We start from the raw sequence: 27,375 nt of genomic DNA, 5'->3' as shown, positions 1-27,375 counted from the left end.
CCTGGCTAGAATCAGAGTTCAATAAATAATCAGTGAATAAAACTGAAGTGAAGGAACCTAGACTTGAATCTAGAAAACTTGCTGTGGTTTTCATTTTAAATTTCAACTCCTGTGCTTTTTTCTCATCTTTCCATTCTTTTATGCTGCTCCTTCCACTATGTTGTATTGTATTTTAAATAATAAAATGCTAAATCACATTCACTTCGAACTAGCATTGAAAAAAAGCAAGGGGCAAAGGATGGAAAATATACATATTTTATTTAAAGAATCCCATAAAAGTAAGACTATTTCTAAACAAGAGTCCACATCTAACTTAGAGAAGGGAAAACACGCATCATAAGTGTTCAATAAACATTTGTTGAGTATGAATAAATGAATGAGTATAGGAGAAATGAGAAAAATTTTAAATGATAATAGTAAAAATGAAATATACTAGTATGATAATGCACACAGATTCTTCTCATTACCAAAACTAAACTTCCAAACTTTAGAAGAAATAATAAACCCAATAATCGGCAAATGCTGAAGTGTAAAAACTAAAATAAAAAAAATTAAAAGATCTTAATATTTGAAGTTCAATAAGCCCATTATGAGTTTTCAGCTGAGACTCTATCATGGGTTTGAGAAGGAAGATTGCAATTTGAGCCAAAGGCTAATTTTAAGTCTATAATGATCACCTCCTTAGAAAGGAATTAACTTAACGTTGCAGACCACAGAATATTCTTGTGATTCCCATTAAGAGTTACACAGAGAATGACTGAATGATAAACTATTTATATCATGCAACAAAACCTTCTCCAGTTCTAGTCAATAATAAATTCAAATTCTGAGTGAAAGTAGAGACCAAACAAGTGAGTAAAACTAGTAGGGGTATTATCAAGCCTTAAAACAACTCCCTAGTAAAGGAGCATAAATATAATACTAAAAAATAATTGTCAAGAATTGTAATGCATTAAACTCTACCAGTATTTTACCAGAAATGCATATTGTTAAGTGTGAAATATATACTTATTTTTTTCCCATTCTCCTAACTTCATGTTAAAAAAGAAAAAGAAAGTTTATGGGGGAAAAAAAATCTCTTGAAAAGTGGTTATTGACCACACTGCTAAAAAACTTCCAAAGGGTTTCTTCTATACTTAGGAACAAATGTAAGCATAGGGATTCCATTTATCCAAACCATAGCGTAACTTAGCAGTAAATTATGGTGTTAAATCTGGGTTAGAAGATGTCTATAATGATTAAGGCATGTTCCCATTTTCCTAACAATTAGCAACACTAACTAAGTAGAAATCAATTGTAATTGGAGAAGAGAGTGAATACTAAATTACCAAAGTCAGTTGATATATATGAGCATCGTTACTTAATCTAGAAATTCTATATGTTGTGATATATACATAAATTATATATATAAATATATATTAAAAATCAACTAAATTTATAGAAGAATAGTCTTAATTTTCTTAATTCCATGATTCTTAATGAATTTACTTGCTGCAAATGTTTGATAAAACAGATTTTTTTTTAAGGTTAATAACATTTCTTTAAAAATCTCTTATTTTTTATTGTGTGAAAGTCAGGGTTTTTTTTGTTGTTTAATTTATATATTTGTATGTTTGCATTTAAAACTAACTGGGTAAAGTACACCAGTACAATTTAAAAAGCTGGTTACCTAAAAAGATTTGAATTGAACTATTACTAGTGACATCAATTTAGCAAGTCACATCAATTTAGCAAGTCTTGGTTAATGAGAAGGTAGGATAATTTTAGTAATAAACTGTTTACGTTTTAGAAAGGTACATAGAGTATTATCTCTGGCCAATTCAGTAGCATTCGTTTAACTGTTATTCTAAATGCCTCAAATATTATAGGAGTTATCTAAGAAAGTTAATGTGATGATCTGAGGTACCTAACTTTTACTGAACCCGTGAGTTTCAGGTCCATTTTATAAAATTACAGCAAAAATATTACTGGTTCATTACAGAGAAAACCTACAATTAATATTATATTGGATATTTGTGTCCAAAACATACCCTTTTTTATTGTGGTCAAAAAAACACAACATATAATTTGCCATCTTACCTTTTTTTAGGCGTACAGTACAGTAGTGTTAACTATACGCACGTTGTGTAAGAAATCTACAAAATCTTTTTCATCTTGCAAAACTGAAATTTTAGATCCATTGAACAATGACTCCCCTTTCTCCCCCTCCCAAAAGCATCTTTTTAAAGGTATTTAGGGCTTAGAAGTTTTTTAAATGGTAGTATCATGGTTTCTTATTTTCTGAGAATCATGGTATCACAATAAACTGAGCATTATAATAGATTTCATTCTAGTCATCATCAAGTTTTTCTTCGATATATAAAACCATGTATTTGATTGATATAATGTTTCAGTTTTTGTAAATCATATTTGTTCAGAGATCTGCCAATTCTCAAAGGATATCTGAGTCATTAGTGTAAATTAGTGAGACAGATACAGGTCTGCAGTTTTTTTCCTGTAAAGGGCCAGAGAGTAAATATTTGAGGCTTTCTGGGCCATATGAGTGCTGTTGCAAATATTCAGCTCTGCAATTGTAGCACAAAAGCAGCTGTGGGCAATACATACACGGAGGAACATGACTGTGTGTCAATAAAAATGTATTTACAAAAACATGTGACAGGCTAGATTTCTTCTGTGGCCAACAGTTTGCCAACCCATGAAATAGATAAGAAGGGGAAGGGAAGGATAGTGACAGGGAGAGGGAGAGGGGCAGGGACAGGGAGTAGGAAAGAAAATCAGATAAAAGTATTTATGGAGTATAACTCCTGAGAACAAGTAGCTACTTAATGAGGTTGACATTATTTGTTCTATTGACAAACTTTGAGAGTGAGGCCCTAGAAGATGGAACAAGTTTTTTTAATGACTTATTTCACTGCTGACTGACCTATTGGCAATCAGTACATCAGCATAAATAATGAAAAATTGATCTTCAGTCAATACACAGGATTTGACTTACCTCAGCAATGGATGGAATATGACAGTAATATTTCTGGCTCCAGGTTTGCAGACAAATTTTGTTCCTCCACCTTCAATTAAGTTGTCATCAGGACCCCCTTTCAGAAAAAAGAAAAAGGAGAAATTTAGTTTATTAGAACTTTTACAAAGAAATGAACCAAGCCTATAGAGACGAATGTTATACTGTTATAAGTAGGACCATCTTTGAAAACAGTTGCCTTCAATATGTACAAAATTATTTTGAATGACTTGATCCAGACTTCCTTATTAAATAAACTATGGATTAGCATTTTCACTCTGAAGCGATAACACAGAAGCAGAGTAAGAATAAACGGTATGTTCAAAGAAACAGTGCAAGGATTTAACTCAGTTAAGGTTAAAATTTTGACCTCTAATCACCAGTGCCTATCTTGGAAAGTACAGCACATGAGGCTTTCAGGGGAAGGAGGAAGTGCTATTCAAAGATGTCCATGACTATAAAGGCTGGAGCAAAAACCCATAGAAACCCAACTGACCATATTTCACCAAATTTAAGACCCTACTGATTGTTAAGATACACATATTGTCTGATGTAACACTAAGAAAAAAAGTCCTGCTAATTAAACTATACAATGCTTCCTTATTACTTAGAATCTTTATTTTTCTTACTGAGAAGTTCCTCTGGCTTTTTAAATAAATAGATGTTTGCCATTAATCTTTCATACACATTTCACAAGGAAATATAAGAAAAATAAACTAGTTACAGTATTCTTAAACTATATAATATTCAGCGTCCAGCTCTTCTGAATGACTCAGCATTGTCAAAAGCCTTGTTTTCTAAAACAGTGTCACCAAGTATTTTATTCCAAGCTGCTGATGTCCATTCTGCAAGGTTTTATGTTGATATGTTCTTGATGCTATCAGAAGGTTTAAAGAGAAGGTGTTCCTAACCCAACCAAGATTCATACTCTTTCCTCAAATGGTCCTTAAGAGGTTCATTAACTGAAACACTGAAGGGTCATGGTGTGAGGAATTAACCACTCATCTCACACACACTGAAGCACAAACAACTCATCATCACTGTCTTCTGGTCGACAGCCATTAAGATGCCATTGATTTAAGATACATCGTAATTTCAGAGAGTTTAGAATGTGAAAAAATGTGTATCTTAGGATGTCAGGAGAAATGCTTGCCCCCTCACTCCACTCCTCATGTTCCTTCCCATTAGAATGAAGCTCAATTAATGTAAGTCTTGGACTCCCTCCATCTTTTACCCACTCTAGGGGAAGCGAAGAAACTCTTTAGGTAAAATTGAGAAGAAAAAGCTGGGCACGCACGTCTCAGCAACCCCCTTATTCCACTTGAGAAATCAGAATTCTTATAGACAGTAAGTGCTGTCTCGCCAAATGCAGCAATAAAATTCCTGCCTTGTCAGAGAAGGATGAAGTGGTCCAGCACCTTCTGTAAGTGGGTGAGTAAATCTGTCTAATTTTGATGTTTAGTTAGCAAACTCATTTGGCTCTCAAACTAGGTTACACCTTTCAGTCTAGCTTATATCAATATAAAAGTTGTATTTCACTTTCCATCTACCTTATTTATGTTATTTCTTAATAGTTTCAGAACTCTGACAGGAAAGGTAGATACTATTTAATGGGCTTCCTCAAAACCCAACCATCTATACTTACAATATTTCATTTCTTTTGTCTAAATTAAACATTTTCATTCTAATTATAGTTCTTTGCACGATACCAAACATAACTAAATCTCACCTGATTTATTATCTATCTTAATGGTCTCTGAGGCATCTTGGAAATTGACTGATAAACACATGTGAAGCTTCAGAAATCCATACCCTGGATCAAGACTTCCCAGAGGCATCAGAGTCTAGACAAATCCCATTTGGTTCTGTTGTTTCCACCAACTAATCAGAGCATGGTTTTTCTTAAGAAAAACAGAAAATATAATTGGCATGTACAGCTCCTGATTCAAAATCATGAGCTGTTTTCTCTCATTTGGGAAAAATCCATCTTGTATTACTATATTTGCATCAGAGATATTAGTGTTCTGCTAAGTCAGTGATTTTGCTGAGTTAAAAAGAAAGCCAAAGCAGAGTGTCAAGACTACCACAAACTCTACTCCTTTAATAAAAATCCTCCTCAAAAGGTCACATGGTATGGTTACAGACAGACAAAAACCCAGAATACATATATCTTCTTTATCAACTCTTCTCTTTTTCAGATCATAAACTCAAGCCAGAATTGAATCACCAAGGAAACGTGTGTATATGTAGAAGAAACCGGGTTATATTCTGCACTCCAGGAACAACATAGATAACTTCCTATGAAATAAATAAATCTATACCAAAAAAATAATGTACTAATCTACTCAATATGAGTATATCTTTTCAAGACAAATGTGACTGGAACTACAAGATCTCCAATGGTTTCTAAAAATTCTGAAGTGCTATGATTTTAGATATTCCATAATTAAATACAGACCTGATTAACCTAGCTCCAAACTAGTACCTTCATGCGCGCTGAACATGTTGCATGTATGGCCACCTCTTCGCCTTAGTCCACACTGTACTCCCAGCTGGGGAGCCTTCTCCACTCCTACCCATCCTTTAGGCCCCAGGTCTAGCCCTAAACTGTTGAATGCCCCTCTCCCGACGTCCACAATTCTATTAACAACGACTTGATATAAAATAACCCATATAACCTTAACATCGGTCACTTCTATTACTGTCATTTGTTTTCTAATGCTTATGTAACTTTTCCCCACCTGGAATGCCAATTCCTAGAAAGTAGTTATAAAAGCATACATTTGCTGAATGAGTGAAGGAAAAAAACCAAGACCTAACTTAGTAGAATGTTGTTAGAATCAGATGAAAAAGTACACGTAAAATCCTTTGTAAACTGTCAAAAACCTAACTAAGTAATTCTCTCTGTATCCCCAAAGCTTTACAGGTAGTAGGTGTGCTTAATAAACATTTGTTAATAACAATCATATAGAGAACAGAGATAAGAAAGATAAGATACAATACCAAAAATAAGGCACAGGAGCCTCGAGAAATGTCAGTGAGAGGAAGATTTAGCTGTGAAAATAAAGGCATGATGACAGTGCATCAGGCCAGAAAATAAATAATAGTTTCATTTGTTCTAAATCCCTGTTAGCTACAGAAAGACGATTACTGATTCACACAGTGAACTTAAACTAAATAAAAAGTAAAGCTTGGGCAGAAATATGAAAAAGGAGATTCTCCTCCCTACCTCAACCCCCTCATCAAAATTCCACCTACAGGAACCTCGTATACTCTTCTAGTCCCGTTACCAAGTGCCGTCTACACTGCATTTGATGTAATCTCCTCTTTACAGGCTATAAGTCCAAATCTAGCTTACTAAATTACCAATCAACAGCACCAACCTAATGAAAATATTCTCGAAAATAAAGCTGTCAGAACCAAAAGTAAAGGCTGTGGCCAAAGACTGTGTGGTCCGTGAGTCTCTATCCTCTGAGATTTATTCTAGCATTTCAACATTCTGGGTGAGAAACAAAACTTGCCTCTCCTCACATGCCTTCCCATAATCAAGGAACCTGGGAGCTGCTGTCATGAACCTTCTTAAAGAACACGTTGTCCAGTCCTGAAAAGTGTACAGAAAGGGCCAGAGCTTCTCCCTCCCCTTCATTCATTATGCTTCCAGTCTAATCTCAGCTGTCAGAGGTGATAGGAACCAGAGAAAATGCTGAACGATGATGGATGGTTAGAAAGAAAGAGAAACTGACAATAGTATTACAAGTACAATACACATTGTGCAGAAAGACGGGGAAGAAATGCCCCAGTCATATTTCCTGTTTCTAGCAACGAGGACAATGGTTTGACAGGCTCCCTCCGATGGCTGGCAAGAGGCACCAAGGCCACCCAACGACTGCTGCGGTGACAGCCTCTTAGTGCTTGCAGGCTAGTCTCTTCTTTTAGAACTCATTTCCTTATAAGTAATTAGCTCCTAAATTTATTTACTCCTTGACTCTTCCCAACTAGAATTAGATGTAGTTTATAATGAATATAGTCATATTAATAAAACAGAAAACCAAAGCCTCAGAAAGAAATGGAAACAAATGTTCTGACTCAGAGGACTATGGTACAGTGGGAAGAAGCAAAAAGACCTGTGTCAGACCTCAGATCTGCTACTTACTATTAGTATAAGTGTGAAATGAAAAAATTATTTAGGGCCGGCCCTGTGGCTTAGCGGTTAAGTGCGCGCGCTCTGATGCTGGCGGCCCGGGTTCGGATCTCGGGAGCGCCCCGAGGCACCACTTCTCTGTCCAACGCGAGGCCGAGTCCCACGTACAGCAACTAGACGGATGTGAACCTATGACGTACAGCTATCTACTGGGGCTTTGGGGGGAAAAAACTGAATAAATAAAATCTTTAAAAAAAAAAAAAGAAAAAATTATTTAAATTCTCTGAGCCTCAACTTTCCTGCTTATAAAATACAGATTGCAGTAAACTCCTTCAGACTTGTGGTGATGTTTAAGTAAGATAATGTACTCGAGGGCACGCAGTACAGTGTTTGACACCTAGCACATCTCAAATAAATGTTCATCTGCTTTTCCCATCAATTATCAAGCAGTTAGGGATCTAACTGATCTCACACACACACACACACGCACACAAAATATCACTGGAACGTAAACTAAAAACGAAAGGCCTAAATTCAAAAAATGTTATTCTTGCTACTTTAGGCAACTTGGTACTAGTCTATAACATTAATGAGAGCAATTAAAACATGTCTGTCTTATTTTGGGGGCAATATTATTGCAGTGAAAGGTTTAGAAAATTGCTGAGAACACTTACGGCATGACGGAATGAAATTAGTCTTCCTCTAATCTTAATTTTTCAATTAAAAATAACCAATTTTAAATGTATGGACATTAAAATTATGAATGCTTTATGCCAAGTGCTCAGATGAACATGATAGAGAATTTGATGGTCATCCTTAGTGAGCAACAGAAGGCAGCATGCCTCAACTGACATTCACAACATGTTCTGGATTCAGAGTTGGCCTTTTCACATAAAAAAGAATCACAGTGAAGGTGAATGTTTTTACAGCAAATATTTTACTTCATATATACTTTCTAAGGATTATGAAAATGCATACAGTACAATAAATATGGAATTCCTGATTGCATCAATAAATAGGGTCTTTAATTGGCTCTAGGAGCCAAGTGAATGGGCTAAGAGTGCCCTGAATTCTGGTATCAAGCTATCACCTTGCCAGAGGTGTTCTTGTAGATTAAGTTCTTTAGCAAGTCCCTATTCTTTTTTTTTTTTTTTTTGTGAGGAAGATCAGCCCTGAGCTAACATCCATGCCAATCCTCCTCTTTTTGCCAAGGAAGACCGGCCCTGAGCTAACATCCGTGCCCATCTTCCTCCACTTTATGTAGGACGCGGCCAGAGCATGGCCTGCCAAGCGGTGCATCAGTGCGCGCCCAGGATCTGAACCCGGGCCGCCAGCAGTGGAGCACACGCACTTAACCGCTACGCCATGGGGCCGGCCCCAGCAAATCCCTATTCTTAAAGCACAAATTATCATTATGACTCAATGCTGTTGCTGCTGCTACCACCACCACCAAACTGTAACAAGGGTCTATACCTGAGCTTGGTGTTTGGTCCTAGGTTAAGAAGAAAACAAAGATAAAATACTTATCCTTACCCTCAAATGAGTTACTATTACAATCAAGTCAAGCAAATCAGGATTGGTCATGATATTTTGTTGCTCAAGGGTACACTGCTATTAGATCTGCAAAGAAAATCCAGGCAACCAGCTCCTTCAAGGAAACGATCATTTTTTGGACTCAACTCTTACCTAGCGTGTAATTATTAACAATGATATTGTTTTGTTAATGGATGTACCCCTTGTGCCTAGAAGAGTTTCTGGCACATAATAAGCATTTGTCAAATATTTGTTGAATGAATATATGAATAAGCAAATGAACAAACAAAAAAAAACGAAAAAGAATGTCTCTTTTAGACCAAGTGAATTCTAAGTACAAGCCTCATAGGAACAAACAGCAGTTGTGTTTTGCATAAAGTATGCTCAGTGACGAACGCATGTTTCAATCAAGTGCTGAAAAAGTATATTGATTAAGATACTATTTGTAGAAGACAATCTCCCAAATAGAAACAAAGTTATTCCCAACATAATGGAAGTAAAGGCTTGCCTATATTTCATTGCTCTATTATATTTTATTCCTGGGTGGCTCCAATGCCGTATGGTTGATAATTAAGACAAGTGTAAACCATTACGCAGGGTATGTAGGAAGAAAGTCAAGAGGGGGAAAGAGGATTCATTAAACATCTACTAGGAAAATGGTACTGTGGTGGACTCTTTTACACAAAATATCTCACTTAATCCTAATAACCTACCTGTAATATTATTACCTAACATAGAGATGAAGAAATGAAGGCTCATGGCAAGGGCAGGGGAGGTGTCTTGCTCAAGGTCATACCCATGGTAGGCTCAGTATGTAAACAATTTTTTTTCCAACTATATACATTATAATGTGCTTAATATCATTTTATGCTCCCAAGAAACTCACAGGTTGACTAAAATGACGTAGATGATGGGTGATACAGGAAAATTCTAAAATAGGGAGTAGTAACCCTGATTTTATTGTGGGTTGACACATAAAATGCATTTTCCATGGAATCAACACTAAATACAGCAGTTGGTTAACCAAGTCCATGCATAAACAGGCTCCTTGATCAAAAATATAAGTAAAGCTAAAGAAATATAACATTCTATAGATAAAACCATCATGTACACAATGTTTCTGGGGGAAACACGTTTAATGGTACAACTGAGGCCAGAGATAACATTTTCCTCTCTAATACAGTCTCAGCAACAAGAACCAGAACTCTACTTTTTCCCCATCTCTCCTGACCAACCAGTAGAGGGTATAACAACTCCTTCAACCCCATACTATGTGAGGGTTCCTTGGAGGTCCATGAAGGTAGAAAGATGAGAAAGGGTTGAGCCTTCAGGGAGGCAACTTTGGAGAGTTTGCCTGTATTAATACCCAAAACACTGATTGATGCCCATTTTTTCTGTTTCTCCATTTAAATAAAAAATTGCAATAGCCCTTCCTTGCTTCTTCTTTTACTGTTACCACAGGTCATTTCTACATATCTAATCACCTGAGGCCCATACAATGCCTTACAGTTTCCTCACAACACAGAAAATACATGGAGTCCCACAGAGATCTAATAGTTTTTAATTTTAGCAACAAAGAAAAAGGGAAGACGGGAAAAAATATAAAGTTTAGAAAGTCTCACAATAAAATACGCAGTCCTAGTATGTAAATGAAGTAAAGTTCACTTTCTTCTTCTTTTAAATTCTTATCTCTATTTCTTTTTTTCTCAGCTTTATTGAGATATAATTGACAAAACTTTAAGATATTTAAAGTGTACATGATGATGATTTGATATACATATATGTTGTGAAAGGATTCCTCCCACCTAGTTAATTAACACATCCATCATCTCACGTATTTATCTTTTTTTTTTTTTTTTTGGTGAGAACAATTAAGTTCTACTCTCTCAGCAAATTTCAATTATACAATACCCTTATCTCTATTTCTGTCGCCCTCTGTAACTCTTGAAAATCCTGAGCATGAATTTTGGCCTAATATTCACGAAATACATCTTCCCTTCCTCGACCCACAATTACTGAAACCTGAGTAAATGCATATTTAATTTCCTTAGTGGGGTGGAGGCTTAAGGTGAGTGGTGATGAACTGAACTAATCTTTGAAAGGAATGGGAGAAAAAATATCGATGAAGGATTCCTTGATAATCCTTCTATACTGCTGAGGGCCCAGATGAGATGAAATACCTGGAATTTATAGCAACACCGTAATATAATTATGGAATATTCTAGAGCAGAAATGAGAGTGGAGAAGAGAGACTTTGAGAGCCAGAGTTAAGGATTTACCAGCTGGATGTGTTAGAAGAACAAGGGGAATAAAGAGTTGAAGGTTCTGGTAAGAAAGAAATTCAAGTGATTAACCACAGATTGGTCAAGGCTTGATAAGAAAGAAAATGAAGTCTGGGAAGGGCTTGAAGAAAATGGCAAAGCTGACACCTGGGTATCTCTATAAGGTCAAAGAGTACTTATGGCTGGAGTCAGAGTGAGAGAAGATTTGAAAGGAATGGGAGGTAGTAGTTAGAGAGGGACATGTTTAGAACTATATCCTTCCTCACTTTCCCTGTGGTCACAACCCCAGGAAGCCCTCCTTTGAATTAGAAATAGGGCAGTGAGGGGGCTGGGGGTGGAGTAGGTAAGTTTGATGTTTGGTAGTTAAAAAATTAGGCAGCAACTAAGTTTGGGATGGTGGGTATGACCAAGAAATGAAAGAAAGAAAGGAAATTCCAAGGATCTCAGCCCAAAGGAAAAAGGGAAGTTCCTGTTGATGCTCCCTAGAGTCACTCACAGGTATAAGGTATAATGTAGGGAAAAAGAATCTAAATTAGGGACTGCCTAACGATGGGTTACTGTGAGAAGGACAAGTAGTACATGTTTTAAAGTATAAAGAACAGTATATTATGTGTATGTGCAGTACCTTGGAAATCTGTTGGAAATTTCAATATGAGCAGACTACTAGGAAGCAAATAACTCATCTGAATTTTGCTTCAAGTAAGACTGTCTCTCCTAGATTTTTGGTTAAAGACCATAAAATAATTCTTACAAAGAAATAAAAATCACATTTTGTAGTTCAAGAGTTGAATACATTCTACCTCCTAAATAATAAGTGAATTTTGTAATAATCTATTATTTTGGGGTGGTCTCTTGGTTTAAAAAATGAAACAAGAAATTTAAAAAAACCCAGTTTCCTTAATTATCTTCCTAACAATAAATTACAGAGGTTTTGGAGGATGGGATAACAAGGAACAAAGAAAAATATAGCAACAAATTTTAAGGTTAATAGTAGCTCATCCTGAGCCATGAGTAAAATGTATTCACCTGGAGCTCTTCCCTGAGCATAAGTCAAAGAAAGTTCCTTAGTAACAGTACTGACTGTTTTCTATAACGGAGTCTGAAATGGCATGCTCTATGAAGAGCAAAATGTAAGATATGGACCAATTACCAAAAGATCCACAGTCGCTGCATGCATATTTTTAAATGGTTGATCAATAAGGCACAAGAGAACTTTAATTGACCATCTTTGAGGAGCATTCCTATCTTAGTGACATTATCCTCCAACTCACTTTATTTTAAGGCCACATGAGGAGACTGCATTGATTCTTTCTTCTCCTTCCACTCTTTAACTGACTCTCTAGTTTTAATTATCTTGAATCTATTAAATACGTTTTAGTGGCTAGTTGGGATATCTAAGAGATTCTCATGTGTGTAAGCTGGAGTCCCCTACCTTACTTATCGTGTGTCTGGTGTCTTTCACTTAGCATAATGTTTTCAAAGTTCATCCATGTTGTAGCATTTATCACTACTCCATTTCTTGTTATGGACGAATAATACTGCGATATATGTACATCCCACATCTAGTTTATCTGTTCACCAACTGATGAGCATTTGGGTATTTCCACTTTTTGGCTATTATGGACAATGTTACCATGAACATCCATGTACAAGTTTTGAGTGGACATATGTTTCCAATTATCTTCAATATATACCCAGAATTTGAATTGCTGGATCATACGGTAAGTCTGTGTTTAACATTTTGAAGATATGGCAGACTGTTTTCCAAAATGGCTACATCCTAATGCTCATTGTTGGTGGTTTTTTTTTTTTTAATAATTAATTGCTAAAAAGAAAATCTGTGTGGGGGGGCGCTGATGGGCAGCACACAGAGGAATTATGAGTATTCTGTTCTCCAGAAGAACCCTTTCCCATAAGCCCCATATCTCTCCCTGCATCCTGTAGGGGTGGCTCTGTCTGTTTCGACAGATCATTGAAGAAGCATTACAAGATATAACAGGGGATGATGTAACCAGATGTAAGAGGGCAGAGGCATTTGGGGAATGGCATAACTGGGCAACTATCTGTGCTATCTGTACTATTTCAACTAAGTGTCTGTGCTGGTTCGTCATCCATGATTAACACAGACAATACAGTTTCTCTCCTCCTTCAAGTTTCAGATTGCAGATTTTACTGTTTTCTCAGTAGTTCTTGTTAAAATAAAGCAAGAGTGATATGAAGGACGACAGGACGCAGTAAAGTTCTCTAATCAGATGAGCCCATCTCAGTGCTGACCTAACATGTATGTTAGACTAGCCAGGAGTCTTCTGCTGATGTCTTGCCAACTGAGTGGTAGATTTATGGTGCAGATAAGCATCAAGCTGAAAACAGATTTAACCCATCAATCTTATTTTGCCTGTGAAATGGTCTACGATGGAGCCCAGGCCACCGGAAATGATTAGTGCATAAATATACTAGTTCGTATAGAAGAAATGGTATTGTTAAATGCTGTCATTGTCTTCATACTCAGAGATGTGCTTAAATCTAAGTACTTCCAAAATTTGAAAGGAATTATTTTGAAGGGCTTGATGTGACAGATACAAAGTATAATAACCCAAAATGACTATGAGACGTAGGAGAGATAAAGGTCTCTTTAAATACAAATTTAGAGTCAGAATACAAGTTGCAAAACATGTTGGCATTTAGCTTATTGACAAAGATAACCAGTGCTGGCATCCAAACAGAAACAGCATTATTTCATGGCTCATTGGAAGCATCTGGATTACTGAGGCACAAGTGGCTTTAAATAACTTTACCAGCAAACCCACAGCCACTGTTTAGGTTTAATCAGCAACAGTCAACTCCCCAGGCACTCTAGGCAACAACTCTTGCAATATTCTCACAGAATTAAAATTGGTCTTCCAAGCCAACTAAACATGAGCCATGACATGATCAACACTCAAAATTACAGCTGGCAGAGGCATTTTTTTCTGTTTCTATATAAATAGCACATAATATAGGATTGCCCATACTCTATGTTCAGCAAATAATTGATAAAAATAATCAGTGTTTTACAATCTATTCAGACTGTCCACCCTTTGCATTTCTCCAAGGTCCAACACATTTTTTTACCCCAATGGAGTACTATATTGATAAAAAAAAAAAAAGAAATACAACCCTCTCATTCATCTACAACTGAAATAATGATAACCATAAAAAAAAAAAATGAGCTTTTTACATTTGAAGTCTTGACCTCTGTTCTTCGTTAAATGCAGTAAGTTCAATGTCAGTCGTCCACCAAACCAAAAAGTAGTGAATTTTTCCGATCATATTTGCCCCACATTTATCTGGCACACTTATATCTTGTACTTATTCTCAAAATTTTTATTTTCCATTTGATCAGTCATGATTGTTGTAAAGCGCATACCCTAAGTGTTAACCATACTACATGACCCCAAAATTCCAGTTCTAGGAATTTCTTCCAATCTTCAATAAAAAATAATAACATAGGTGAACTTAAGATTTGGGAATAAGGATGTTTATCACAGTTCATCTGAGCCCCCCGAGTGAGCCGGGGTGGGATCTAGGGGAATTGGAAGACAGGGGACCACCCATGGAGAGCCCGGCTGAGACCTCCTCCAGCCAAGTTGTAACTTCCTCCTGTTCCACTCTGCCACAGCATGGCCAAGGGATGCAGGAGGTGACTCATTAAGTATATTAAACTTTAAAAAAAAATCACTTAAAATGCAAAATAATAGGTAATTGATTACAGACATACACACACATATAATTGATACTAATATATGCATATATACATACATATAAATAAATAAAACAGAATATGATGCAGCCATGAAAAATATACAGACACTGCAATAAGGCAAGAAAAAGATACAAAAGGCAGGAGCCATTATGGCAAAAAGGTTATTAATTAAAATCATATTGTGAGATAAGCCCATATCATGTGGCTGATAATTGCAATATTGGCAGTCTTTGCTGATGCGATTCTTTTGTCTCTCACCTCTGCTGAATCTTGTTCTGGGATCCTTTTTTCCTGTATGTGTCATGTATCGTGTGTATGTGTGCGTGTGTGTGTGTGTGATAAGCTCATACGCCTTAGAAATTTGTCTGTAGCAATTCTTTGAGGCCTAGTTTGAAGGTAAGTTAGACCAGAAAACATTAGCAATAGCTTCTCCTAGTTTACCTAGGGGAACTACCAACCTGGAACCAATTTTAAACTAAATTCTCACACTGAAATTTTCTCACACTACACAGAAGATGTATATTTTGTCAATAAACCTGGTTTCTCTAGGGATTTTTCCTCCCTTGAGCCTGTGCCAAGGTGGCCAATTTTCTTTTGGTCCCTTACAGGAGATGGGGAGATATTTCCAGATGATCTAGATACTCTATGTGGAGTTTAGAGGTACTTTCTACTAGACTCTCCAGGTTCGGTAGGTTCTGGGCTTTGTTCCTATTCTCCTGTGCCTTGCAAGTTCACTTGGGTTTGGCAAATACCCTCAGGGTGAAATCTGGCTTTGGTAGTACTTTCTCCAATATCTCTCTGGATTTCGCTTCCTGATAATCCTAACTTTCTTACCAGTTCATCAAAGCAATTTAATACATTTTTAAGTGTTTTATCCAACACTTTAAATTTTTTCATGTGAACATCAACGAAAGTACCAGTCATACCGCTAGAAAGAGAAGTCTCCACACAATCTACTATTTACAGAACAGTCTACAAATAACTTCCCCTCTGAATTCAATTATTCCAGTGCAATTATCTTTGGATTCTACTCAGATAACCTTACTACTGTTTGTTCATTTGTTTTTAATCAATTCTCATAGTTATCCTAAAATAATCATTACAAATAATACAAGAAAAAAATAAATGGAATAAAAATAATAAATATAGCTCTTGTGGTAAATGTTAACAGTTAACTTGATATAGTGAAATATAACAATATATGATAAAATACAATTTGATATAGCACATTATAAAATCAGATATTAGGAGAATGAAGTTCTCTTTCTAACTTTGATATCAAGTAATTATTTGGCATTAAGTAAGTTGCTTAACCTCTCTGAGTCTTCTATTTCTTACCAAAAAATAAAGAAAATGAACTAGATAGTGTACTCTTGAGAAACCTTTTCATCTATGAATTTTTATTTCCTAGATTATAAAACTTCCTTTACAATATACCCATTGGTTTTATTTACATTTTCTGCTACTGTATAACATAATATAGTAGCACCTTTATCAAGTAGAAATTTATGCCAATTATTATAATCATTGAGATATCATATGCAATAATTCCAATGGGATTTTAAATGAGAATGAAATGTATTTTTCCTTTGGGATATTAGTTATGCTTCAGGAAAAAATAATTAGTATCATTTGGGGCTGACATTTTTACACCAACTAATTATGATTATCTTATGCTCTCTTTCTTTCATGGGAAGCATCTTAGGCCCTGCTTTGATTAGCACAAGAATTCTCCAATGCAGAGAAATAAAATGGGCTAAATTCATGGCATGTATGTGCAATTACAACCTAAAATGTTTCACAATTATTACCCCAAAACAGCTTTCAGAACTTTAAACAAATCACTATTATCAATGGTTTTCAAAAAAGCAATTCTGACAGAAATATATTTAATAGGAAAACACAATTTATTTAATTGAATTCAATCTATAATTAGGAATTTAGCATCTTTGTGCCTAGGAGTGGGCTCATGGTGATATCAACATAATTAACAGACATAGTCCAGGACCTCAAGAAGTTCATGTTATGATCGGGGTATAAAAAAGAACATACCACAAGTTAGAGACAAAGCTATTATAAAATATAGCAACAGAATAAAAAAAATAGCATTCCAACAAGACAGAACTATTGATCTTGAGTTTGGAAATCAACTTATATAAGCATAACAAAATCCAGGAAAGACATGTGAAGTCATAGTTGTTTAGCAGAGGAAATATGACATTGTTCCTCTACAAAGTAGCCTGATATTAATAATATAAGAAAATAGATTGGCAAAGATAATATGTAGTACAGAACTCCTAATATTGGTATTCAATAAATACTCCACTTGGCTGATCAAAAAAAGTGACTCAATCACATAACAAAGAAGCTACTTATCAACATTTTCTAAATACATCACATAAAATTATTGCTATAACCTCTTTGTGGAAAACTACTTTTCTTTTGTATTTCTTTAAAGATCAGTGAATCTGCTTTTTAAATGTTGTTTTTCAAAAGCCTAAAATATAAACAAGGCTTTTATTAAAATAAAATGCACAAAAGAATGACTTGTCAATTCAGCTCTGGAGGGAACAGAGACAGGCGGAGCTTACAAACAAAAAGTCTTTGAAGATACTAGACAAAGCAATTTAGGCCTAGAAACTAATGGTCCGTGGACACGACTTCAGTGTAAACATTTTTTATCTCAACAATCAAGCATCGCTCCAGCAATAGAGAACTAAAGAGAGAGTAGAACAAAAAGACAGCTGGCAGATTAAATTCAAATACATTCAAGTATTTATTAAGTACCAACCACGTCCAGATACCGGACAAGGTCCTGGCAGTAGTAAGAGCAACATCAACTTTTGGTTGCTCATGTCTAAAACCCTGAAGTCATCTTCACTCTTCTATTTTGCTCACGCCTCTCCATCCAATCCATCAGCACATCCTGCCAGTTGAACCTTTGAAACAAAAATCCCAGCACTTCTCATCACCCTCACTGCTACTACTGTCTAAGCCACCACCATCTCTCTCCCCGCTTCCATCATTGTCCCCTTTCAGGCGATTCTCAACATATGAGCCAGAGTGATTCTGTAAAATGCAAGGCTAATCCAGTTACTCCTCTCTCTAGAATGCTCCTAATGCTTCCTGTCTCCTCCCAAACTCCTTACAATTGGCTAGAAGACTCTATACCAACTGTGCCTGTCACCTTCTGGGCTCATCTCCTACTACTCCTTCGCCGTCTCACTCTGCTCCAGTTACACGGGTCTTCCTGCTCTTTCGGGAACACACCACGCAAGCCTCTGCCTCAGGGCCTCTGTTCACTCTGCTCCCTCTGCCTGTCAACACTCTTCCCCAGATCTACATGGCTCACTCCCTTACCTTCTTCAGGTCTTTATTCAAGTATCTCCTTCTCAGTAAGCCCTTCCCTGGCATGTAAAATGAGAGTAAAATAAAATATAAATAAGTTCATTTAAATAATAAATTTAGTCAGTAGAAAGCATATATTTCTATATACCAGCAACTATCAGTCTATAAAAAACAAAGTTCCTGAAATCTGGCCACGATGATATAATTCCGAGGAACATATTACACAGGGAATACCCACTAAAATGACACATTCGCACGAGCACACAACTAAAGCATACGCATAAAAAATTGAAACCACGTATATATGTAAGTGTTTAAGCCAGGTTTTCCTCCTAACACTCTATCCTGAGTGTTTTCCCATGTCAGTAAATAGTCTTTAAGAATATGATTACTAAAAGTTGAATAATATTGTGTGGGGCCGGCCCCGTGGCTTAGCGGTTAAGTGAGCGCGCTCCGCTGCTGGCGGCCCGGGTTCGGATCCCGGGCGCGCACCGACCCACAGCTTCTCCGGCCATGCTGAGGCCCACATACAGCAACTAGAAGGACGTGCAGCTGTGACATACAACTATCTACTGGGGCTTTGGGGGAAAAAAATAAATAAATAAAATTATAAAAAAAAATAATAATAATAATAATAATAATAATAATATTGTGGGGATGCACCAAATGTTCACTAGTCAACAATTATTAGAAAGCCTGCTGCATGCCAGGCACTATGCTACATGCTGGGGAAAAAAGAGTGATCGAAAAGGACATAGCCCCTACCCTTATGGAGTTGATCATACTGTAATAAGATAGACATGAAGCCATCACACAAATAAATATGTAATTACAAATTGTCTTCTGTGTTATGAGGTTAGAACAGAATGGCAGGAGAGACCATGATACCTCTATAATATTTAACAATAATCTCTATAGTATCTATTAGGGGCTAATTTACTTCAAGGCCAGAAAAAAGAGGAAGTGACATTTACACAGAGCCTGAAGGATGAGTAGGAGTTGTTCTGTAAAGAGCAGAGGAAGGCGTGTTCCAAGCAGAGAGAAGAGCAGGTATGAAGGCCCTGGGGCAATAAAGAGCTGGGTACATACAAGGCACTGAAAAAAAGTTCAGTGTAGAAGGCTGGTGAGGAAGAAGAGTAAAACAGGGGGGGAAGTCAGCAGAGCCAGATCACACAGAGCCTGGTAGGTCATGCTGAGGAAAACAGATTTTTTCATTCTAAGTATAATGGGAAGCTCTTAAAGATTTGGAGCAGGGGAGTGATATGATTCAATGCAAATAGAAGAAGATCATGTTTTTTAAAACCCAAAGTAATATCTAACAGAACCCTCTCTGTAATTTTTATCCTGATACAGAGTCTTGCTTAAAAATACCTCTCATGTCTTCTCCAAACCAAAGTCTCCAGACTGTCTCCTTCAATTCTCTCTGCCAAGCAGCACATAGAGTCTGCAGCTTCTGGGACCACCATCAACCAAGCTAAATGTGACAAAATCTCTGGCCACTATGCCCAAACCTTACTGCACCTCTCATTCTGATTTCATTGGCCAATCTCCTTGGATAATAACTATCTGACCATTATCATCCCACCCTCCCCCTCATAATATTCTGAATGTCCATGCTCCTGACTCAGATCCTACTTTTCACCAATCTCCAAAACTCCTGGTTTATCCCCTGACTTTCTCCTGTGAACATCATTTCTCCGCAGGCCTCTCAAGTGTTGGTTATTTACTCTCTTATGGGCAAGAGAATTGGTAATCTAGACTGGGTGGTATCCCAAAGCAGCTTCCAGACCATTGCCTCTCCAGCACTTGGACAATAATTTTTTTTTTTTAAATTCTGAAACTTTAGGGCCCATTCCATGGTGCTATGCCATCCTGTCTTCGGGATGCTACCATCTACTAACCTTGGCTCCTGATTCATAATGTACTTCTTGCCCGATGTTCTTCCAATATCTGGATAATCTTCTAAACAATAATGTTTATGGTCCATCAAACATAGAGGCCTCTAAGAGCTTCGACATTCTCATTTCCAATGACCTCCTTCATTCCACTTCAGCCACTGTGGTTGACACAAAGACACTATCCAGCATATAGTCTCCAGCTGTCGGCCACTTCAGGGTCTGACTCCGCTGCAGAGAGCCTCTTCTCACTGGCCCACATCCAGTGACTGAGCTAGGTATGAGTATGAATTATCAGCCATTTTAGCCCAAAGCAAGACAATTCTAAAGGGTAAGATCCACGCCATTAATGCTTGCTAGATCGGCTGAGGCTCTAAGGAGCCCATCTCCAATTGGACTTTTCTCTTGGTTGAATCCTACTCCCACTCCACTTGCTTTCACAGGTGGTGACTCATGATAGATACCTCAGCACTTTTGACTCTGTCTCAGTGTCTGCTTCTGGAGAATCCAACCTGCAACAGCCACCCACTCCCTCACTTCCAACCTGGACTTAGACCACCTATTACTGCTCTAACTACAGATTTCTCACTCTCCTTACACAATCTTCTTTGACTCCATCATTATCTCCAATCTACAGACCCCTTCCTTTTCTCTCATTTCATCACCTTTTCTATTTTTCACTTTCTTTATTCAACCAAGATCTCATGATGCATAATACAAAGCGCACTCTTGCCAACATCATCACTCGTTCTTCTGCCCTTTCATCATTCCAGTCTGTAAAAGCCAACTATAGAGAAGCCCGATTACCTGTCTTTTCTGTGTTTTCACCCAACTATTGCTATAGAGAGTCACCAAACACAATATATTGGCTAACTAAAACAGTCTTTCAACACTGCCCAGCAAGTCAACTACATTTCTCTGGATAATTCATTCCCCTGCTGCCTACGACAATTATATCAACCCTTCTCCACTCTCAAACCCCCAGCCACACTACTTTCCCCCTCACTCTTACTACATGGCCTTGCTTTTTATTTTACAGAGAAAATAGATATCAACAACCTGGGTATCGTTCATCTTCCAGTTTCCAGAAAAACAAATGTTCCTACAAATGCTTAGCCACCTTCTAAGCATTTCAAACAGAGTTCTTCCCACCTAAAGCTAATACCTCAGAGTCCTAGAACACTTTTAAGCTTATTACATAAATTAAAATTCAGCCCCACTCAAAATAACCAAAGAGAATTGATAGCACACATTAATCTGACAGAAATTCAATATTATTTAATGATGTGTGACAATAAAGTAATAAGACAAGCTCCACAAACCAGATTTATTTTTTCAAAATCTGTTTTCTTATTGTTCATAAAACTAACAATAAATTATTTCTAAATTTTAAAATTTGAAAAGAATGGAAAATAAAAATATATACCGTGTTTGTGTGTGTGTATATCATCTGGTTGGATCTACAAACTGTAAGATGTTTATTACATATATATCCATAGAATACAGACAGGTGATTCAGCCTAGAGGAATACATATTTGCCCTATGATATGAATCTCAATGGAAGCTGTATCTCTATAAGAAAGGAAGTATTAAAGCCAAATTTTTTATTTATTAATGATTCTACAGCTAAATAATTTCTTGATGAATAATCCTTCAGAGAAGGTGGCTACACGGTAATGATTCTTCACCTTGGGGAGGTCACAAAAGCCTTTAGAATCTAATCTAAACTATGGTCTTCTCCTCAGAAAAATGCATATATACATGCAGACAACACTTGACAAATAATTCCAGGGGCTACACAGACAGCCTCAAGACCAGAGATCTCAAGTTTAATAGAATTAGTAGAGTTCCTGGAGCCAAAAAGATCTGGATTCAAATTCCAGTTCCATTACTTCCTCTCTATGTGTCTGCCCTTAGTCAAGCATTTAAACATTTCCAATCTCTATTTACTTATCTATAAACAGCATAATACTACCTTCCTTGCCCTTAAGGACTTATTATAAAGAACAAATAAAATTATGTATAAGAAGTTCTTTGTAAAACTTTTATAAAGCACAGTATAGATGACAGTTATTATAACATGGAAACAGTTATATGTTTTACTAATACCCACTATGTAGAAGCTACAAGACGAGAGTCAAACCCTTAGAGGAAAGCAGGTTCAAGTGATAGTTTCATTCTCAAGTATAAAAAAGAAGGCGTAGAAGAAATGGGAAATGTTTAGGTTACTGGAATCAAAGTGTAGGGAGGAATATGATTATTGTCTTCAGATATGTGCAATACTACACTACAAAAAAGGAATTAAAACTGTATTCTGTGGTCCTAGAGACAGTATTAGGACAATTGGTTGGAACCTTCAAAAAGGCAGATTTGGCTTTATGAAAGGAAAAACTTACCAGGATTAGAGGAGCATGAAAAAGTAATGACTATTTTAGGAGACAGTTTCTTTCTTATAACTTAAGGTGTTTGCTTTTCCAAGACAAGCCGAATGTCCATTTGTCGGGGTTTCATAAAGGAGATTTAAAGCAATGTTGGAAAGCAAGAATCAATTCCAACAATGAGACTCTGAGATTCCGTAAAAATGTCCTGGGATTAATCCCATAAATATTATTAAGTCAAAGACCATCACCAAGGATTCCACAGTAGTCAATTTCCCTAAAGAATTCACCATTATATTCTGTCACAGTCATGCAGGATCATAAAAATGGAATTAAACTTATAATATGTCTAATTATATCTCGTTATGTCTAGTCATATCAAGAATAAAAAGGAATGTTGCACACATTAAAGAGCAAATGATTATAAAGCAATGTGAACAGTGTTTAAAAAAGGCTAAGAGTAGAAAACAATAAAGCAGCATTTATTGGATCTCTCATTTCATAGGTAAAAAGTTTTTCACGGACTATAACCACTGATGTGTTGGTAAATGTTTAATAATGGGTATAATACTCCCATCATGGCCAATTTCAATCTACCAACATGATGTCATTGAACACAGTCGGGAGGGAAAAGTTCACAATCAGCTCCAGCAAGCCAGTACAAGGATGCTCTGGCCCACCGATGAGTTTAAAACTATTCTCATAATTCTTACTATATAACATTACCACCACCACCCCACCTCCTCCCCGTGGAAAAAAAAAACACGTATAAGGTAACCATATCTTTCCTTTAAATACAGGTTTTTCCCATTTTGGTTATAACTAGGTTTTAACATATAAACTGTATTTACGTCTCAATCTGAGAGCTGCAGTTTACTGAAAAACATTCCTCTATCAATATTTCTGCTCAGCTGACTTCTTTGTATCCCCTATGCTTATCACACAACAGAGAGAGAGTAGAGCAATTGCTACAGACCTATTATGAAGGAATAATATTAGAAAATCATTAATAGTTTCCAACTTGCTGCAGGCACAGTATACTTGTAATTGGAATATGCTAAAATCACAAAAGCCAAAAAATCATTTGGTATAAATATCTGAATCAAAACTTTTGAACAACTACAAGTTCAATTTAAGTATGGAAATATTCCATACATAAAATAGTATGAAGGAGTTCTATATTTTTATACTGGAATTCATATAACAAAATGATTTCTTTCCTATCACCTCCTTTTAATAGGTGAACTCTAAATGAAAGCAAAATCTATAATTAGAGTTTCCAACAGTCCCATGGGGCGCAGGACAATATTAAACAATTGTCAGAATTGTGGCTATCTAAGCAAGTACCCTTAGTACGTAAAGATGCATATTCAGGCAGGGAGGGTAAAAAACGACATGATGTCTAGGAATTGCTTTAAAATACTTCAGCAAAGAATAAAAAAAGAAGAGAAGAGATGAAGCAAATAAGGCACAATCTTGATAACTATTGAATGTGGAGGACAGTAATATAGACGTTATATATACATATAGATACACACACTATTTCCCCAACTTTTGTGTTTGTCTGAAAATCTTCTAAAAAATAAAATGAAATAAAGCTGCTAGAAATACAGTAGTTATATTTAACACAGATAACAACCATCTATTAATTTTCCCTGGATCTACGCGAGTCTTTAGTGAAAAACCCTCCTAAATCCTGTTCCAGAATGTCTGAATACCACACACGTTTATTATTATTAACAATTGAAGGATAAGAACAAGATCTAACTACTCAGGCCAAAACTGTGGCTAGTACTCTCCAATTCAAAAGTACTTACATAAAGCCACGAGGCCTTCTTAGCGTTCTTTTCTGCTTTTGCACAGATATCTATCACTGTATTATAATATTAATTGTCCTCCCATTAAAGGAAACTCTCTCAAGGTAAACACCACCTTTAACTATTTTAGATCTCTTTTGCTAAGTAGAGGCCTGGGAAATAGTACAAACTCAGTAAGCCATGATTTAGGTAAAGTAGAAGGCTTGATAGCATGCCACTCAATGCATATAGCTAGAAGTGTTAGATTTAACAAGAGTTGCTTAGGGATTGCATTTGAAATTACCTAACTAAAGGAATAACCTGACCTAACATATGCTTACAGTACCCCCCAAATCATAAGGCAGGCTGAAAGCAGCACATCACAATTGGGTACAAGTTGGTTGCAAGTTTATTACAAGTGGAGAAAAGTTTTACATTCTGGGCCTAGAACAAATGACTGTTCTGCCAAACTAACCACATGCATCTCATATTTTAGTATTTTATGTCATCTTTGTTTTCATTCTATTTGGAAACAAACATGGTGCCCTCTCACTCCCAGGGACTGTGACCATCTTGAAGGCAGGGTCTTTTATCTCCTATTTCAGCACAATGCCTAAAGCTCTAATATAGTGTTCAGTAGATGATGAACACAGTAAATATAACACCATTCTGGGAAGGCAGAAAGAAATTATACCACAAATTCAAATGAGGGCATCAAATTGTTAACCTAGACATCTTTGAGGAATATAAGACAAGATATTCACTAGACTCATCCTCCTGTTTTTTCCAAGGGAAAATGAGTTTCCGTTCTTGTTTTCCATTTACTCTACCAAAAAATAGCTCCAAACTCAGATTAAATTGTTCTATATTAAACTAAAGGTCCAGAATCTAGCTTAAAACAAACTCCCAGGAAAATTCTGCTATGAAACTTTGAACATCTTCAAGTTGAAGCATATTCTACCAAAAATGCCTTATTTCAAACAAAAATTTATTTATTTATTTATTTATTTTTTTTTTAAAGATTTTATTTATTCATTTTTTTCCCCCCAAAGCCGCAGTAGACAGTTGCATGTCATAGGTTCACATCCTTCTAGTTGCTGTACGTGGGACTCGGCCTCGCGTTGGACGGAGAAGTGGTGCCTCGGGGCGCGCCCGGGATCCGAACCTGGGCCGCCAGCATCAGAGCGCGCGCACTTAACCGCTAAGCCACAGAGCCGGCCCCAAACAAAAATTTAAAGGAAAATTTTCTTACTCCACTTATAACTTAAAAAAGTCAATAAAAAACAACTTAAAATTGCTTAATGATACCAATTTTTGCTTGCTATTTTCCCCCGTATCTTTACTTGGCAAATATCAAAATTCAAACTTCAGAACCATGCCTGTTTGCTTTCTAAAATCTATTTTTACCCTTAAGTTGTAGGTAGTTTTATGCACTGGTCCGTTTTCTATCACTCTGCGAACAAAAGATATGACCACATGGCATATGTCCCAAGCACAAGGCAGGTTCACAAGCATGGATGCAGATTTGTCCATTATAATAATTTGCATTTCTACTCTTAACATTTTTATGAGAAGTCTATAAAGCGATTACAGTCTTCTGATCTTCTTAAAGCACAATAGAGAAGGAAATGTTAGAATGATCACAGAATGCTTGTGGTAATACAATTTCACTCAGATCTCTTTCATGTACAACTCCATGGAGATCCTGAAGGCTCCTCTTGGCACACTATAACTATTTATTTACTAAATTTCTGAGCTTGATGCCATGAAATGCATTTAAATATTGTTATGCAGATGATGCTTAGGTACAATGTCCTTCTGATGCTGCCTAATCTATTTTCACTCCCAATACTATCTTGTCTAAGATCCAACACCATATGCATTGAAATAAGTTGTTCTTCAATGTTTCAAAACCTGATTTATTAGTTGTTCACATCCCATCTGCCTCAGAAAACTGCAATGTGCCTTTACTTTCACTGGATGCACAAAAGGTTGAGGCTCAATTTTCCTTCACCTTATCATTTGATCAGCATGTCTGACACATGTGTTAAGTTCTCCTTTCAACTATACAAACCAGTTAAGATTCACGCATTTTTTTAAAGATCAGGCCAGTACAGCAGGAGCTTGACTAAAGCATTTGTCATCTTCTATACTTACTAATGTTTCAAAAAACTGGTCTCAAAAAACTGTCATTGCTACCGTAAAAAACATTGAAGCCAGGCTGAAAAACTGGTGCTTGCCTAAACCGGGAAAACAAAGTACTTTACTCTTAGCAAACACATATTGCATGACCCACAGCTAGGAAAAGGATGGAACACTATTAGGGTCTGTAAATAACTACAACAAGAAATAACAGATGGAATAATCTGAGAGCATGGGAATTCTGGGGGAGAAGAGAAATAAAATGGTCTGAAAGAGGCAAGGAAGACACCTATCACGTCTCTCAACGGGACAGAAAAGAGGCACCATTTAAAACAGCAGCGAGGAAACAAGCTCTCAAGGGTGAGATGGGTTTTAGTTCTTTAGTTCTAATTGCTCTAAGGAGAAAGTTAAAGGAACATTCAACAAAGATATTCAGGATATAAGGGATTTGCAATGATGAGACAGGTAAATTCTGACACTGGACAGAGGAGGGAAATGGAGATGTACAGAGCAGTATTGGAGATAAGGGGCCTGAGTATGTTGGCTAACTGGGGAACCCTGGGCTCTTTGAAGTAATTGATATGAATGAGATACAGGGCGTGATGAGATGGAACAGACTGTAGAGGTGAGCCTGTAAGAGTCGTGGGGGATTAAGGGCCATGGGAATTGCCAGGAATATACACAGTTCTGGGGTCCTCATCTTCACTCTTTCGACAATGATGTGGAAGCCACCCTCTTAAAATGGTCTTAGTCAATGAACAATTCTCCATCTTCATCTTTCTTATTGGATCTAGCAGCATCAGTTGACACAATTAACCATTCCTTTCTTGAAACAATTTCTTCACCTAGCTTCTAGGACCCTATAATTTTTAGAGTCTCTTCCTTGTCACTAGCCAGTCCTTCTCTATTTTTTTTTTTGCTGGTTCCTCCTCATCTTCCTGACCTTTTATCATTCAAGTGCCTCATGGCTCAACCCTTGAACCCTTTCTCTGCTCTAGATACAAGCTAAAGAAGATTTCATTTAACCTAGTGGTTTTAAATATCCTCTACATGCTAATGACGTCTCAATTCATATCTCCAGTCCAGACCTCTCTCCTGAACTAC

General features: G+C 36.6%; 1 protein-coding gene across 1 annotated transcript in view; it reads right to left on the bottom strand.

Moving 5' to 3' along the window:
* Positions 1-27,375, bottom strand: part of EXOC4 (exocyst complex component 4) — a 740,211-nt gene that overhangs the window by 408,855 nt on the left and 303,981 nt on the right. Inside the window, exon 10 of the mRNA XM_004430750.3 lies at positions 2,996-3,092. Coding sequence (XP_004430807.1) covers positions 2,996-3,092 — 97 coding nt within the window. The remainder of the gene's footprint in view (positions 1-2,995; positions 3,093-27,375) is intronic.

The sequence above is a fragment of the Ceratotherium simum genome, chromosome 1 (assembly GCF_057802395.1).
Source record: "Ceratotherium simum simum isolate JZ-2026a chromosome 1, ASM5780239v1, whole genome shotgun sequence".
Lineage (NCBI taxonomy): Eukaryota > Metazoa > Chordata > Mammalia > Perissodactyla > Rhinocerotidae > Ceratotherium > Ceratotherium simum.
The sequence above is the reverse complement of the archived record's forward strand: the minus strand, read 5'-3'. Positions and strand labels throughout refer to the sequence as shown.